The 16,976-nt window shown below is 37.8% G+C and overlaps 1 protein-coding gene across 1 annotated transcript in view; it reads right to left on the bottom strand.

Annotated features, from left to right (window-relative positions):
- The window catches only part of LOC124798553 (mitochondrial potassium channel ATP-binding subunit-like), a 110,530-nt gene that overhangs the window by 48,270 nt on the left and 45,284 nt on the right, over positions 1 to 16,976 (bottom strand). Inside the window, exons 4-5 of the mRNA XM_047262010.1 lie at positions 10,106 to 10,251; positions 3,132 to 3,207 (exon numbers count right to left, since the gene is read on the bottom strand). Of these exons, the coding sequence (XP_047117966.1) occupies positions 3,132 to 3,207; positions 10,106 to 10,251 (222 nt within the window). The remainder of the gene's footprint in view (positions 1 to 3,131; positions 3,208 to 10,105; positions 10,252 to 16,976) is intronic.

Raw genomic sequence — 16,976 nt, forward strand, 5'->3', positions numbered from 1 at the left:
TGATAAAAGCACTCAGCAAAATTTGTTACGAGAGCTGCAAGTTGAACGCTTCAAGTCATATATAATTACTTACAGATGGATGAGTGTGTATTTTAGTATTTGTTCAGTAAAATGCCTTCTCATATTATAAAACAGAATACTCTCTTCAGAAATGCTATATGTGCAGAAAACAGGCAAACTGTGACACAGCGATTTCTTGATACTGGAGAGAGCTATTCTGGTTTACAACATAGCACTCGAGTATCACATTGCACATTAACCAAAATAATTCCAGAAATGTGTGAAGTGCTTTATAAAGCACTGAAGAGTGAATATGTGAAGGAAAATAAATGTTTCGTACACTATATGGGCAATAGGAACTATTTTTACTTTTGAATAATTTAATTAACGGAATTAGTGTTCCAACAACTACAAAATGAATAGAAAGTATGAAACAGGTGAAGCCCTTTTTAACTTGTGGCATCCAGAGTTCAAAAATAGACAAAGTTGATTGGAAAGCTAAGAAAGAATTTTTTACTTTAGAGTTTCACCACATCATCTATTATGGCTTGATGAAAAGCTGCTGGATGTTCCCAGATGTAGAGGTAGATGGCTGTAGCGGTGATTGTGGAAATGAAGTCACCTGCAGCATATTCCACCTACCCATCAACACACAATTAATAGCATGCAATGTGCCCCTTGCTCACCCCCACACTAGTCAAGCACCTTTATTAAAAATAAAAAAAGTAGGTTGAAGGAACACAACTTTGAAGCCATGTTTACAAACAAATCAAGGTTCTCGGCACATATTTCATCATAAAAGTCGTTCATCTTCTGTTCACTGCAGTGTGAAATGTAACTGTTTAGAGCACTTGTGTCGCTACAGCTATTTGACTACAGATCAAATCTATGGCGAGAACCTAGATTTGATCATATTTGTTTGACAACAGGCGAGATTTGACAAAATTCCGTATTGCACCATCAAATTTCTTTGACATACATATTTGACATATCAACTTCTACATAGACATATGATAGTGTAAAACTGGTCTTAGTCACCTACTTCGTCATTCGTGCCAGTTCAGTGTCCTGATTGAAGGAACGACAAAGGGAAAAGACTGTAAGGATGACAGACAGGAGATCTTCGATGAAATTAAAGCTGGCAGAAGATGCAAGAGCATTCAGAGACTAACATCAAGAAGGGAGGAAGTATGAGCAAGCCCACCAACCATCTGGCAGCACAGCACATGAGCAAGCCCACCAACCATTTGTCAGCACAGCACACAAAATGGACACACACTTTTCCACCTCAAAATATAGTATTACTAGCAACTCAGGACTGTCAAGTCAACAACATTAAAAATGCTTGTTTTGAAAATAAACTATTTTCTGGTACAATTACACACAATTTGAATAAGAAATCACTGGTTTTTGGCTTCACTGGCCATCTTCAGATCATAAGACAAGTGCAGCAGTTCACTCGAATCTCTGAGAGAGCCACATCATCACTGTGGTTAACTGAACTACTGCATCTGTCTCATGATCTGAAGATGGCTAGTGATGGCAAAAACTGGTGATTTCTTATTGAAATTATGTATATCTGCAGTGAAAAATGATTATTTTCAAAACCATCATTTGAACAATCTCTGATGTCTGTAGCATGACCAAAGTGTTGTTCCTTCCAACATCATAAATATTAACTACCACCTTATTAAATTCCTTCTAACCATACATCTTAAACTCTTCCCCTACAAGCCAATTTTTGTCATTAACAAATCGGACAAAAATATGTTTCAATTTCCAGGTGATCTGTACAAAATTTACATTATGTATGAAGATATGATTACTGTTTTCATGCATGATGTTATCTGACTTTTATCTTACTTTGCAAGTCTAAAAGATTTTCTCCAAAGGTGACAATAAAAATTATGTAAAAACTCCATCAGTTCAAAAAGTTTTGAGACTGGAATAATAAAAAATTGAGAAAAGTTAAGATGGTGGTTGTAATGATGCAAGTGTTCTACACTTCAGTACAATGCACAGAACATTCATACAACCATGTGAAACTAACAGGACAGTCATCCTTTGGGATATTGTTCAATCCACATGTCATGCTGGCTTAAATTTCGGTTATGTTGTGAAAGCATTGACCCTTCATGTGAATTTCAGCACTTTGTCATTTTGTGGTAGATGCGCATTGATAACAGCAGATCTTTTTACTCTTGATGGTTTTCTCTAGAAAAGAACTGTCCGGATTTTTCATTTCAATCACGTCGCAGCAGGTATCCATGCATCATCGTTTTTGTTCGGCAGTCAAGGTATGTGGGACAAACTGACAGACTTTCTGCTTCTTAAAAACATTTTTGCAACTGTCTTGAGCATTTGATTTGGAGATATTGAGCCACTGTGATTTGTAACACAACAATGTTGACTCAATACAGCTGCACATCCAGTGCTTAACACAGATCAAAATGATTTATCGAATGCACGTATGTGGTTTACACCCGCTAGTTTAAGCTGCCACTGTAGTCACTGTATTGATGTCACTCAGGAATAAAATCATCTCTGAACATTTTGGATGGATGGTGTACGTATTTATAACAGTTCAATAGATGCAGGTAGAGAAATGAAAGATTCAGTAACTTTCACAACTTTAGGTCTTCTGGTTCTTTTCTTTTTTTCCAAATTGTATGCTCCCTAAACAATGTAGAGTAACTTTTCATTGTCATCTATTGACAATCAATAAATCTCTGTCATCCTACTCAAAATACTTATTCAACTCTTGTCTCATGATCTGCATCCACACGCCTGGAGTAAACACTGTCTTTTGCTCACTCCTGCCATAACTACTTCAGTCCCTTTACTAGATCTGTTCCCTGCAATGCTTCTTTTTTGTTTCTTATCAAACAAAGAAATACCAAGTTCTAAAGCTAGTGAATTATGTAACTTACCACACGCAGTTTTTATTTTAGGCCGTACTAAAGCATATTCTGTGTTTTGTTACCAGCTATTGGGAAGCAACCAAATGTGAAACTATGGAGATGCAACCTAATGCTATTGTGTCAACAACAAGAGATAAAAATAAAGATAAAAACAATATCCATCAAAAATACATAAAACTATTCACAGAAAACCTTGGTACTGTAGCATACCTGTGCAGTGCTGCGAAGACCTTGTGAGATACACAGTTTAAAGGAGCTCTTGAACTCCTGGATGTCGCTTGTTAACCTGAAAATCACCAATGTGATATTCATTAAATTTAAGACAGAGGGAAACAAACCTTTTAATGATATTTGTGTGTCCCGACACTTGTTCAGACAAGAAAGCAAGCACATACATACACCACACATATATGCAGAAATGAATTCCTAGAGATAAGCCATTCACAGGTCAAGTAAAAGCTTCTTAGTTATATACTTAGTAAAACACACAACATGGTAGCAATGTTGCCTGCAGACCCAGAACACATTATCTGATACTTTAGTTGCAATATCAACCAAATAAAACAATGGAAAATCTAGGATGGAATGTAACAATATATATTCCATCCTGGATTTTCCATTGTTTAATATTGTTACATATCAACAAAATAGTCAGACGACACTGGAATGGATGGAGCAGGTCCTAAATGTGAGATATTTCCCAACATATAGGGACTAATCTACTTTTAAGACTTTTCAACAGGAAATTAAAAATTACCTTCTCACTGATAACAATATCATTTGACGAGGCCAGAAAATCAACTACGATAAGATTAAAAGACTGTATAACCAAGATATATTAAAAAAAAGCAAACAGTACAAATAAACAACAAAGTATTTAAAAAACTGAGCTTTTTATATTTAAGACAGTTGAAGGCAGACTGAATGAACTGTATAAGAAAAAACAACAGACAGCTGTAGTGTTTCTTGTAAATTAAAATGGGTTTTCAAAACCAAACTTGCATACATCTGAAGAGTGTTACCAGATCTGAGTTATGGCAGTGACACATGGACTTTTCATCCAAAAATCATTCAATAACTGGAGGCTGCTCAGCAAGCAATAAAGAGATGCATGTTGGGAATTTGTAGGGGAGACAAGCACACATATGAAGAGATGAGGGAAAAGACTGGGATTGGAGCCGTAAGTACAACTTTAGTGCAAATAAAACGCAGTTGGGTGGAAATATAGTCAGGCAAAAGAATGGTAAACAGGCCAAAGATGTTCTTTGCTGGACTGCAAGAGATAAAAAGAGACTGATGTGATGACCCGCCAGAAGGAGGACACATTATATTAGAAAACATGCTGGAGAAACATGGCTGCATACAGCTGATGGCAGTCATTCAAGGACAAGCCTAGAAGGCTTTTATTCATCTATGGACATCAAATGGCAAATATTATGATGACAACAAATCTAATTTCACTACCATTGAAGTGGATGCTGAAAAAGCCAAATTACATTATAAAGGAAGGAGATGAATGTACAGCCAAGTAGAGAACACAGGTATGAGCACCAGAAAGGGGTACAATCCACAAGCAAAATTACACAATTGAAAAGATGCCTATCAGTAAAGAGCAAACAAAGTGAACAAGTATTACCAATTATCACCACTGACACCGAGCCACACTTAAGAGTTAAATCAAATGTTATTAACTCAGAGGTGATAACGAAACAACTGTTCTGTGCACTACATAATAAGCTGCTGACTGTAACAAAATGCATAATGGTTTCTGCACTAAAATCTGGAAGAAATACAAGGAACACAAAATTGAAATTCATCTCAAAAAAGTGATTTATAATTAACTCAGAGCTGAAGATCTCCTCTGATGCTGAAAGAATCAAAGCTAGATTTTCAGTGATTTGTAATTTTCTGTTCCACTGCATGCTTTCTTCTGATATTAGTAAAGACAAAACTAACTATTGTCCTCAGTCAGTGACATACAATTTTATAAACAGAGATTAGAAGAATGCACGATAGATCTGTAGCACTACAGTAGGCCTGAAAGACTACAATGGAAGTAAACTAACATGATAAACTTCATTATTAAAAACTGTGTAGTTGCTCTGATCATTTAAATGGCTTATGACAGATGTGTTTGCAAAAGATTGAATGCTCTTCTTGCTGATATAAACAAGAACAATAGTTTATTACAACCACAGTATGGAGATTTAATAACAAAGGAAAAATCTTCTCAACATAAGACAACTTCTCAGACACTAACAGGTATACGCCCAGAACACACAGTGAGTAAACATAGTGGGACGTGAAGATTATGCTACTGATAATCCCTAACTGTGGAGGCTGAGAGTTCAGCATAGTCATTCGACAGGTATGTCTCAGGATATCGGTGAAAAGTCATAGGTCCCACTGTGACAGCTTCTGACTGGGATTTACTGATAGGCTGCTAAGAGCCAATGCATGAATGGGCCCAGAGGTCCGGTGGAGCGCACTGCCAACATGTTGGTTTGTGCCGCCCCATTATTTTGGACAGAGGAATTCATGCTGATCCAGTTCCGCACACATGACACAGCAGAGGAAATAGGTCCCTGGCATAGAGGACCCCTAACTGCACTTGACCTGCCATCTGTCATCCTTGTTGTGATCAGTGCAGTCTGGGGAAGCAATGTCTTGAACATATGCAAACCTGTGAGCTTCAGTGTCTGAGATGTTACCAATCCCTTTAGGCAAATGGTGGGTACGAAGTACTCCTGACATGCAGTGGCTTAGGATCATGTTGTCCACTGTAGAAGACCAATTTAATTTGTACAGGGAGACAACTGGGTGCACAGAAGAGAAGCTGTGTTCTTGAAATCCTTTTGAATGCCTAAAACTTGGCAGCCAAACTGGAAGACATAAAAACTATTTTCCAGAATAAATGAATATAATGGCTCACATGCCACACATTCCAACCTGGATGTGAAGGCACAATTAAGGAAATAAGCTGTATGATACCACCACAAGCTGCTTTACACTGGCACTTCTTTGGATAAGTTTGGCCATATTATGGACAAGCATTACGCATGAAGCACATTCTACCTGCTCCCCAAAAGGAGAAAAGAAAGAATGGTGATCCTACACTCCCATAATCCTCCTGGCCTTACTCTCTGTTTATCCACTGCCCCACACCCTCTGTCTAACAGTTTCCCCTTACTCTGTCCCACCACTTCTTGAAACCCACATCACCATCATTGTGCGCCACACTCCACCAGCTCTGGTACCCATGAATCACAACCTAGGTCATGTATCTGCCACACCACCTTTCTGCATCCATAGGCAGCACAATCAGCTGCTGCTGAGCCACTAACTACCCACTCCAACCTCTCTTCCTGCCTCTCTCTACCTCTACCCACTACACTTGACATGACCAGCACCCCCACCCCACCCTAGTCCACTGTAGCAAGTTTTGTTTCTCTCTTTTGAGTCCCTTTCAACGAATCACTCCTAAATTATTTATATTGTGGCAGCACCTTCCTTACTACAGTTATTTTTGAGAAAATAATTTAACTGGTTGGATAAAAAATCTACTCACCAAGCAGCAGCAGAACACACACATAAAAGAAGGCTATAATTAGACAAGCTTTTGGAGCCAGCGGCTACTTCTTCGGCCAGAAAGGTTGAAGGGGAAGGAAGAGGGGTGAAGCAAAAGAACTAGAGAGGTCTAGGACAAGGGGTAGATTTTGGGAAAGTCACCCTGAAGCACGGGTCAGGGAAGACTTACCAGACAAGATGAGAAGGAAAAACTTATTGTTGGAAACTGCTCCAGATGAGATTTGAAAACCTGACAGATTAAAGGTGGAAGATAGGGCAATATGCAAGACAAAAGATTATTGCTTAAACATCGTGCATGAGTTAATAAGAGTGAAAAGCTAAGTGCAATTTATGTAACAGAGGTGGAGGTGGGCGGCTTAGTTGATCAGCACCTGCAAGCCATAGTTCAAAGACTTGCCTCCTATATTGTAGCACCATCTATTTCCTAAATCATTTGAAATCCATGCCCGTCCCACTCCCACCACACACCTTGCTTGTCACCACTGACGCCACCTCCCTCTACACCAACATCCCCATTGTACATGGTCTGTCCGCTGCTAAACATTTCCTCAGTAAAAACCTACCTGATTCCAAACGTATGATGTCTTCCTACTTGCCTTAATCAACTTTATACTTACCAACAACTACTTCATCTTTGAAGGCCAGACATACAAACAGATCAGGGCTACGGCCATGGGAACCAGGATGGCTCCCTCTTATGCCAACCTTTTCATGGTTCGCTTGGAAGGGGCTTCCTGGGATTCAAAAGTCTTCAGTCATTTGGTTTAGACACATTGATGACATCTTTACCATATGGACTCATTGTGAGGGCAACCTGTTAAAATTCCTTGGACCTCTGAATACCTTCTCCCAATTAAATTTCACATGGTCCTATTCCAAATCCTGCACCACTTTCCTTGATGTTGATCTTGTCCTCACCGAAGGCCAGCTACACACTTCTGTCCACATTAAACCTACTAACAAACAACATTACATAAATTTGACAGTTGCCATCCTTTCCATTTCAAACATTCCCTCCCATACAGCCTTGACATTCAAGGCAAATGTATTTGTTCAGATGCAGACTCTTTACATAATACACCACCATTCTCACCTCAGCCTTCACTGGACGTAATTACCATACCCACCTAGTTCAAAAGCAGGTTTTTCCTCGACCATCACATCTGATCCTGGTACTGCTGGTCCCTCCAAAAAACAACTTTGGAGCACACCATTGGTCTCTCAGTGTTATCCTGGTCTGGAATGTATTATCAGCCACTTCGACAAGGCCATGACTTCCTAAAATCATGCCCTGAAATTAGATCCATTCCATCTGAGATTTTGCCCATCACACCTAGAACAGCTTTTCGCCGCTCTCCTAATATTCTTGTCAGACCTTATTCTCCTTCTGCACCCATCTCCCTACTGTATGGCTCCTACCCCTGTGACCATCCCCGCTGCAAGACTTGCCCTAAGCACCCTCCTACCACCACCTATATCAGCCCTGTAACTGGCAAAATATATGCTATCAAAGGGAGAGCCACCTGTGAAACGATAGGTCATAGACCAGATATTATGTAAGCACTGTTCAGCCTTTTACATCGGCACGACTACCACCAAATTATCAGTTAGAATGAATGGGCATAGGCAGAAGGTGTATACTGTCAACACACAATGTCCTGTTGCAGAGCATACTCTACAATATTTATGCCAGTTTCACCACATGTCACCTCATTCTTTCCCCAGACACCAGTTTCTCAGTACTCCACAGGTGGGAACTAGCACTATGGCATGTTCTTGGTTCTCGCCACCCACCTGGGCTTAATTTACATCAATTTATTCCATCTCAGCCTTTCTTCACAGTAACTATGTTTTTCTTCACTCTGTTTTAGTTTTCTACATCTTTCATTTTTCGCCGCCTCCCCCTCCCATCTCTGTTATGTACAATGCCGTTAGCTTTTCACTCTTAGTAACTTGTGCATGATGTTTAAGCAGTAATCTCTGTCTTGCACATTGCCTAGTTTTCCACCTTTAAGTTCTCAGGTTTTTAAATCCCGTCCACTGCAGTCCCCAACAATTAGTCTTTCCTTCTCACAGCATCCAGTAAGTCTCCCCTGACCCGTGGTTCTGGGTGACTCTCCCGAAATCTACCCCTTGGTCTAGATCTCTCCAGATCTTTTGCTTCACCCCTCTCTTCCTTCCCCTTCAATCCTTCTGCCTGAAGTAAGAGCCACTGGCTCCATGAGCTTGCCTAATTATAACCTTCTTTTACATGTAAGTTCTTCTGCCACTTGGTGAGTAGATCTTTTTATCTATACAATTATTACATTACTGTTTTTATTGTACCATTAACTAGGTTCAAGACACTGCAGGCTCCCCATAAAATGTAAGTATTAACAGTTGCCATTCGTCATACACAATTGATATAATGCATGCATATTAAGAATAAGGCATCATTTTGCTCACTCTTAACATACAAGAACAAGGCATCATCATGCTCACTCTAAACATACAATGTAGTATAGTCCTTAATGAAACCCAAGAACTTCTGCTCAAAAATTAAATTCCAATACATCAAGCAATGACATCATACCACAGTGATAAAATAGTTTGCGGAAATGTAATGCACACTGTTCTGGTATCCATTAATTATGCTGCCCAAGTCTTTTGTAATAACTATTTAGAGCTTTACTACTAGAATTAAGCTTTGATAATACAAACTAAGTGGATAGATAAAAAATCTACTCACCAAGCAGCAGCAGCAGCAGCAGAAGAAGAAGAAGAACACACTTATAAAGGTATTTAAATTCACAAGCTTTTGAAGCCAGTGGCTCCTTATTCTGGGAAGAATTGAGAGGGAAGGAAGAGCGGTGAAGAAAAAGGATTTGTGAGGTTTAGAAAATGGGGAGAGTTGAGAAAAGCCACTTAAAACCCCGGGTCAGGAGAGACTTACTGGACAGTATGAGAAGGATCCCATCCAGTAAGTCTCCCCTGGCCCAGGGTTCTGGCCGACTTTTCTGACCTCTCCCCATTTCCTAAACCTCACCAGCTCTTTTCCTTTCCACTCTTCCTTCCCCTTCAACCTTTCTACCAGAAGAAGGAGCCACAGGCTCCAAAAGCTTACAAACTCAAATAACTTTATAACTGTGTGCTCCTACTGCTGCTTGGTGAGAAGATTTTTCATCTATCCAATTACATACATTACTACTAGAATTGACGGCTGATAGCTGACACCATCAGTAATATAAATATATAATGTGGTGTTCATTATGGTATGTTTCACCCATTATCATTTCAACATGTTCCACTTACTCATGATCTTCAAACTGAGTCAGTCTCTAAAACATTAATGTCTTGCAACACTCATCTTTGAAACACTTGTTAACAGGGATATAAACTGAAAGACAAATTAATTTGAAAATTAGTATGAAAAGTATTTAATTGAGAAAATGGAAACAAAGGGCAGAAAACAATGATGTGGATATTTCTTGTTTACAAGGAAAGAAATTGGATGCAGAACATGATAGCATTACGGTGACTGTAAGCGCCAATTTTTAATTATACAATCTTAGCCACTAGAAAGTAATCTGTATTCAAGCATTTAGGAAATGATGTACCTGTTAACAATTTCTCCAGTCCTGTGCCTGTCAAAGAAAGACATATCCTGACGCATTATGGATGCAAATAAATCTTTCCGCATTGAGGCAGCAATTCGTTCACCAACACTTGATAGAAGATAAATGTAGATGAATGTAAATACCGACTGGAAACAAGAATCATAATTCATGGAGGTACATCAGTCATGGAAAATACTGGAAGTGAAACTGTCAAATCAATTTGTTATTACTACCAATATTTTTTTCATTTATTGCATATTTAAAGACTATTACCTTGTATTTTAAATTGGTCACACATTTTACTATTTTCACCCTATAAAAATATAATTTTTCCATAACATGAACAAACATCATTTTCAGCAAAGAAAAATTAAAGTAACAATAATTAGTTACAACTAAAAAGAGAAGGAAGCAAATAATAATAATAATAACAATAATAATAATGTATGTTAAGGGAAACAGAGTGTTAAGTAAAAATTTTAGTAACATAGAAGAGAATAAATGGAGGATAGGAAAGCATTGATAAGAAGGTTGCCCATCACTGCCAGTGATTGAAAGGAAAAGTTGCAGAATTGCACTGAGCTTTTTCTTTCAATCTGACATAACTTTTGTATACATAATTTGATTGCATATTAATAGTTAGTTTCCTAAATTAATGAAACACTTTAAGTGGCCCTTAGTCTGAGTGTACACTGAGGCCGTGTCTGTCCAACTAACAGGTTGTCCACATGGTCGTATGACTATGGTCGACAGTTGAGACTTGTCCACTGCAGCCAAGTAACATTTGTCACACGGCCAGCCGCCAGTCAGTCGTGAGGCAACTGTAATGCTTGACTGGACAAGAGACTGATTTTTAATTGGTAAAAAATGCACATCTCATAAGGGAAAGAACCAAGCTGAAGCAAACAATGTTCTTGGTCATTCCTGTACTGAGCAGAATAGGAGAATTTCTACACCTACATAAGAACTGAAGAGGAAAGGAAAATTTTTCAACTACTGCAGGATGAACATGGAAATATTCCAGTTTATCCTTACAGCTATTCAGCATTCAAATCCGAAATGGTCAAATTTCAGGGAAACTATATAACATGAGGAACATTTGGCTTTAACATTGAGTTAAGTGCACAAACATTTAATGCTCACAAATGAAAAGGTACTGTACAGTATTGTCCTTATAACAATATTCCCAAAATGAATTACAAAATGGTTTTCAAAAAATATGCAACAACAGCAAGTTTATTGTAGTATCTACATATATAGTGCAAGGAAAAGATAAAATATTTCGTTTGTGAGTCTGTACTGTTCCCTGTGATATTTGACAGGTAGATTGCTGCCATCTGTATAAAAATCATTTCATTTACATCAATCGAGTGGATGTCTGTTGCATTTTTATTGCTGTATATTGAAAACAAAGTTTTCCCAGGCGGCATGTATCCCAGTCATTGACTGCTTGTTAACTGGGATATTCTGTAGGATAGTACTGTGATAGGCACAGCAATTTGTTGTTCTTGGTGATAGGCACAGCAATTTGTTGTTCTTGTTGCAGTTTATGCTGAATTGTCAATAGAGACACCACAGCTGGGAAAATAGTGAAGAAAACTTGCAAAGCAATTTGTAATAATTTGCACTCTTTGTACATACCTTTCCCTGCAGAAGACAATGTCAAGCCAACAGTAGAAAGTTTTTGAGAGAAACAGCTCTTTCCGAATTGTGTGGGGTAAGCAATTTTTTTTAATTTTCTTATGAGCTGTAGTTGGTCCTAACTGTAAGTTTCTAGTAATACACCAAACAGAGCGAAGGTGGAGTTTTCTCACACTGGAGCCTTTCTCAGAATCTTGGAGGTGTTGGACATCACTGCACTCTTTCAGGAACAAACATTATGATACCCGACATTCTCTTGCCTGATGAAGGCTATCCGCTAAAGACTTGTGTATCTAACGAGACCATTCAAGTGTTGAAATGTAGACAAGTGGAAACGATTTTCAACAAACGTCCCTCTTAGGCTCAACAAGTGGTAGAATGTGTGTTTGGAATAATGACTAGTAAATGAAGATTGCTGCAAAGAGGTACTGAAATTGAAAAGCCTGGTAATGTCAATATTATAGTCAAACGTATATGCTTGTTACACAACACTGTAACTGACAATGAGGGGGAAGAATCAGCAGCTGCATTCACTTGCCAGCTAACAAAATCAACAATAAGATATGTTTCAGTCATCAAGAGACATGCGTTTCTGCAATCGAGAGCCATGGTGTCACTGCAGCCTGATTCCATTCGAGGGAAATTTATGATATTCTTTTGTAAAGGGGAAATGTACACATGAAGCAGTTTAAGTATTTCACAGAATACAAGTTACAAAGGGTGGACATATGGTTGAAGATATTCTTCTCATTGTCTTAAAAAAATGATACAAGTAAAAACATGTCACATATTCAATAAATCTGACCGCACAATACATTTTTTGTCAAATTATGATTAGTGTTTCCATATATATTCCACACTCATGTCCTCTGCAACTATCAATCATAGATTCCTCTGTAAGCTGCAGTGCTGATGCCTTGTCTCTTGCGTATACCACAGTGGCCTATTCTCATTCACAAAATTTATAAGCTGCTCCATGTCCATAATTCTATAACTGATATTTAAGAATGAAACACACCCAGAAACAAACAGCAACAAGCATTCACTTTCACTGACTACATCCAACCAATCCTATTTCACTGAGAACCCTCATCAGCCAGCAATATGCCGCTGACTTGGTCGGGTGCAGTGGATGCGCATCAGAGCCATTACCTGTCTTGGGATCAGTTGGCCATTTGTGGCCACATATGGCCATCCAACTACAAGAACAACCATTTTCCAAGACATGGCACGGTCATACAACACCCAGTAATATGCAATGAAGAAACAGTCAGTCTTCGTTGCAGGGATGTATTTATTATTATTTCTTTCCTTTCTCAGACGTTATGTCTGGTTAAAAATGGAAAGTGACGCGGACCTTGATCAAGCGTGACTTCCTTTTAACTGTGTGGTATATGTTACATTGCATTTAGGAACTTTCGGGTAATTGAACATGTATAAATAATTACAGATTTCTGTAGTTGTATATATACGTTTGGATGTAGCTGTATTGCGTTGATGTACTGGTGGATATTGTGTGGTATGACTCCTGTAGTTGACAGTATAATTGGTATAATGTCAACTTTATCCTGATGCCACATGTCCTTGACTTCCTCAGCCAGTTGGATGTATTTTTCAATTTTTTCTCCTGTTTTCTTCTGTATATTTGTTGTATTGGGTATGGATATTTCGATTAGTTGTGTTAATTTCTTCTTTTTATTGGTGAGTATGATGTCAAGTTTGTTATGTGTTGTTGTTTTATCTGTTATAATGGTTCTGTTCCAGTATAATTTGTATTCATCATTCTCCAGTACATTTTGTGGTGCATACTTGTATGTGGGAACATGTTGTTTTATTAGTTTATGTTGTATGGCAAGTTGTTGATGTATTATTTTTTGCTACACTGCCATGTCGTCTTATGTATTCTGTGTTTGCTAGTATTGTACATCCGCTTGTGATGTGATCTACTGTTTCTATTTGTTGTCTGCATTTATATGTTGTGGTATTGGGATCTTTAATAATATGCTTGCTGTAATATCTGGTGTTTATTGTTTGATGCTGTATTGCAATCATGAATCCTTCCGTCTCACTGTATATATTGCCTTTTCTTAGCCATGTGTTGGATGCCTCTTGATCGATGTGTGGCTGTGTTAGATGATACGAGCGCTTGCCATGTAGTGTTTTCTTTTTCCAATTTACTTTCTTCGTATCTGTTGATGTTATGTGATCTAAAGGGTTGTAGAAGTGGTTATGAAATTGCAATGGTGTAGCCGATGTATTTGTATGACTGATTGCTTTGTGTATTTTGCTGGTTTCTGCTCGTTCTATAAAGAATTTTCTTAAATTGTCTACCTGTCCATAATGTAGGTTTTTCATGTTGATAAATCCCCTTCCTCCTTCCTTTCTGCTTAATGTGAATCTTTCTGTTGCTGAATGAATGTGATGTATTCTATATTTGTGGCATTGTGATCGTGTAAGTGTATTGAGTGCTTCTAGGTCTGTGTTACTCCATTTCACTACTACAAATGAGTAGGTCAATATTGGTATAGCATAGGTATTTATAGCTTTTGTCTTGTTTCTTGCTGTCAATTCTGTTTTCAGTATTTTTGTTAGTCTTCGTCTATATTTTTCTTTTAGTTCTTCTTTAATATTTGTATTATCTATTCCTATTTTTTGTCTGTGTCCTAGATATTTATAGGCATCTGTTTTTTCCATCGCTTCTATGCAGTCGCTGTGGTTATCCAATATTTAATCTTCTTGTTTAGTATGTTTTCCCTTGACTATGCTATTTTTCTTACATTTGTCTGTTCCAAAAGCCATATTTATATCATTGCTGAATACTTCTGTTATCTTTAGTAATTGGGTGAGTTGTTGGTTTGTTGCTGCCAGTAGTTTTAGATCATCCATGTATAGCAAATGTGTGATTTTGTGTGGGTATGTTCCAGTAATATTATATCCATAATTTGTATTATTTAGCATGTTGGATAGGGGGTCCAGAGCAAGGCAGAACCAGAAAGGACTTAATGAGTCTCCTTGGTATATTCCACACTTAATCTGTATTGGCTGTGATGTGATATTATTTGAATTTGTTTGGATATTAAGTGTGGTTTTCCAATTTTTCATTACTATGTTTAGGAACTGTATCAATTTAGGATCTACTTTGTATATTTCCAATATCTGTAGCAACCATGAGAGGAGTACACTATCAAAAGCTTTTTGGTAATCAATGTATAAGTAGTGTAGCGACCTTTGTTTAGTTTTAGCTTGACACGTCACCTCTGTATCTATTATCAGTTGCTCTCTACAACCTCGTGCTCCTTTGCAGCAGCCTTTTTGTTCTTCATTTATAATTTTGTTCTGTGTTGTATGTGTCATTAATTTCTGTGTAATGACTGAAGTTAATATTTTGTATATTGTTGATAAACATGTTATGGGGCGATATTTTGCTGGGTTTGCTGTGTCTGCTTGATCTTTAGGTTTCAGATAAGTTATTCCTTGTGTATCAGGGACTGTGTATCAGTCTGCAATGTAACTGTTAAATAATTTAGTTAGATGTGAATGTGTTGAGGTGAACTTCTTTAGCCAGAAATTTGCTATTTTATCATTTCCAGGGGATTTCCAATTGTGCGTAGAATTAATTGCGCGGGTGACATCATGTTGCAAAATTATCACTTCAGGCATTTGTGGTATCATCTTGTATGTGTCTGTTTCTGCTTGTATCCACCATGCATGTCTGTTATGTTGTACCGGGTTTGACCATATGTTGCTCCAGAAGTGTTCCATGTCTGTTATGTTTGGTGGATTGTCTATTTTAATGTGTGTGTTATCTATTGTCTGGTAAAATTTCTTTTGGTTTGTGTTGAATGTTTGGTTTTGTTTGCTTCTATTTTCACTTTTTTTGTATCTTCTAAGTCGTTTGGCTAATGCTTGTAATTTCTGCTTCTTTTCATCTAATTGTTCTATCGCTTCTTGTTGTGAGATTTTACCTAACCTTTTTCGTTTTTTGTCTGATATTTCATTTCTTATAAATTGTGTTAGCTGTCCGATGTCTTTTCTCAGTTTTCCTATTCTGATATGTAGCCTGTGTTGCCATTCTGGTTTTGTGGGTTTCTTCTGTGTGTTGGTTGGTTCTGATCTGTGCCTAGTGTTCATATTTAGTGTAGTGAGTGCTCCTACATAAACCAGTAGTTGTAACTCTTCCATAGTTGTATTTTCATTTATTTTGTTGTGTATGATTGTGTTGATAGTTGTTATTGTTGTTTCGACTTGTGGGTTATTGGGTGGTCTATGCAAGAATGGTCTAATGTCTGTATTTGTGTCTTTGTATTCTATATATGACAACTGAAATTTTTCTTCTATATCTAACATGTGTGTCACTTCATGTTCTATTTGTGCTTGTTCTGGTGGCTGTCTTAAGATTTCGTTTTCCTCTGATTGTTTAATTGATGTGTGTTGTTCTTTGTTTGTTTGCTCTGGGATGTTTGAGTCCATTACTGTATTTTCTTCTTCTTCTGATTGCACATTATTTTGTTCCAGTATTTGTTGTACTTTTTGTTTGATGTTTTCTAATTCTGATTGGGGTATCCTGTTATTTTTTATTATTACACGAATCTGATCAGCTAGTCGTTGTTCTGTTAGAAATTTTAATTCTGGGTATCTGGTAATAAATGTTGTGTATACTTGTGAGCTGTATCCAGTTGTGTTGGTTCCTAAGTTTGTAGCTTGGTAATAACAGAACATGAGGTGTCGGTTAACTTCATCTGACATCTCATCCTCTGTCATTATTTTCCTTCTAGAGTGGTTGCAGGAAGCATATCCTGCAAAACACCTCTATTTGGATTTAAATCATTTGCCGTGTGGCTAGCAGTGTCGTTACCGTTGTGGACGGGCATAGGGTTCAAGCGTCGTCCCCGACCATGACAGCGCTTGTCTGAGGCTTCATTAGTTCTGTCCTGAACCAACTAATCACACTAAAACGAGGGGTTAGCCCTATTAGTGGTTTGTTCTTTTCGTCGCCTTTTACGACTGGCAGAACATTACTATTATTTAATAACCGAGACTGAATATTTGCTTTTTAACTGAAGAAATGTGGTTCCAGTGGACACTCGGGCTTAGGCAACAATGGCCAGTCTCTTTTTACAGAGTATTATGAAATACATTTCAACAACAATGATTATAGTAGCTGTGCTTTATGGGGCTCACCAGGAACACAGATCTACGAATGAAGTCATTAGGTTTTGTATTTCCGACC

The sequence above is a fragment of the Schistocerca piceifrons genome, chromosome 5 (genome assembly GCF_021461385.2).
Source record: "Schistocerca piceifrons isolate TAMUIC-IGC-003096 chromosome 5, iqSchPice1.1, whole genome shotgun sequence".
In the NCBI taxonomy this organism is placed as follows: Eukaryota; Metazoa; Arthropoda; class Insecta; order Orthoptera; family Acrididae; genus Schistocerca; species Schistocerca piceifrons.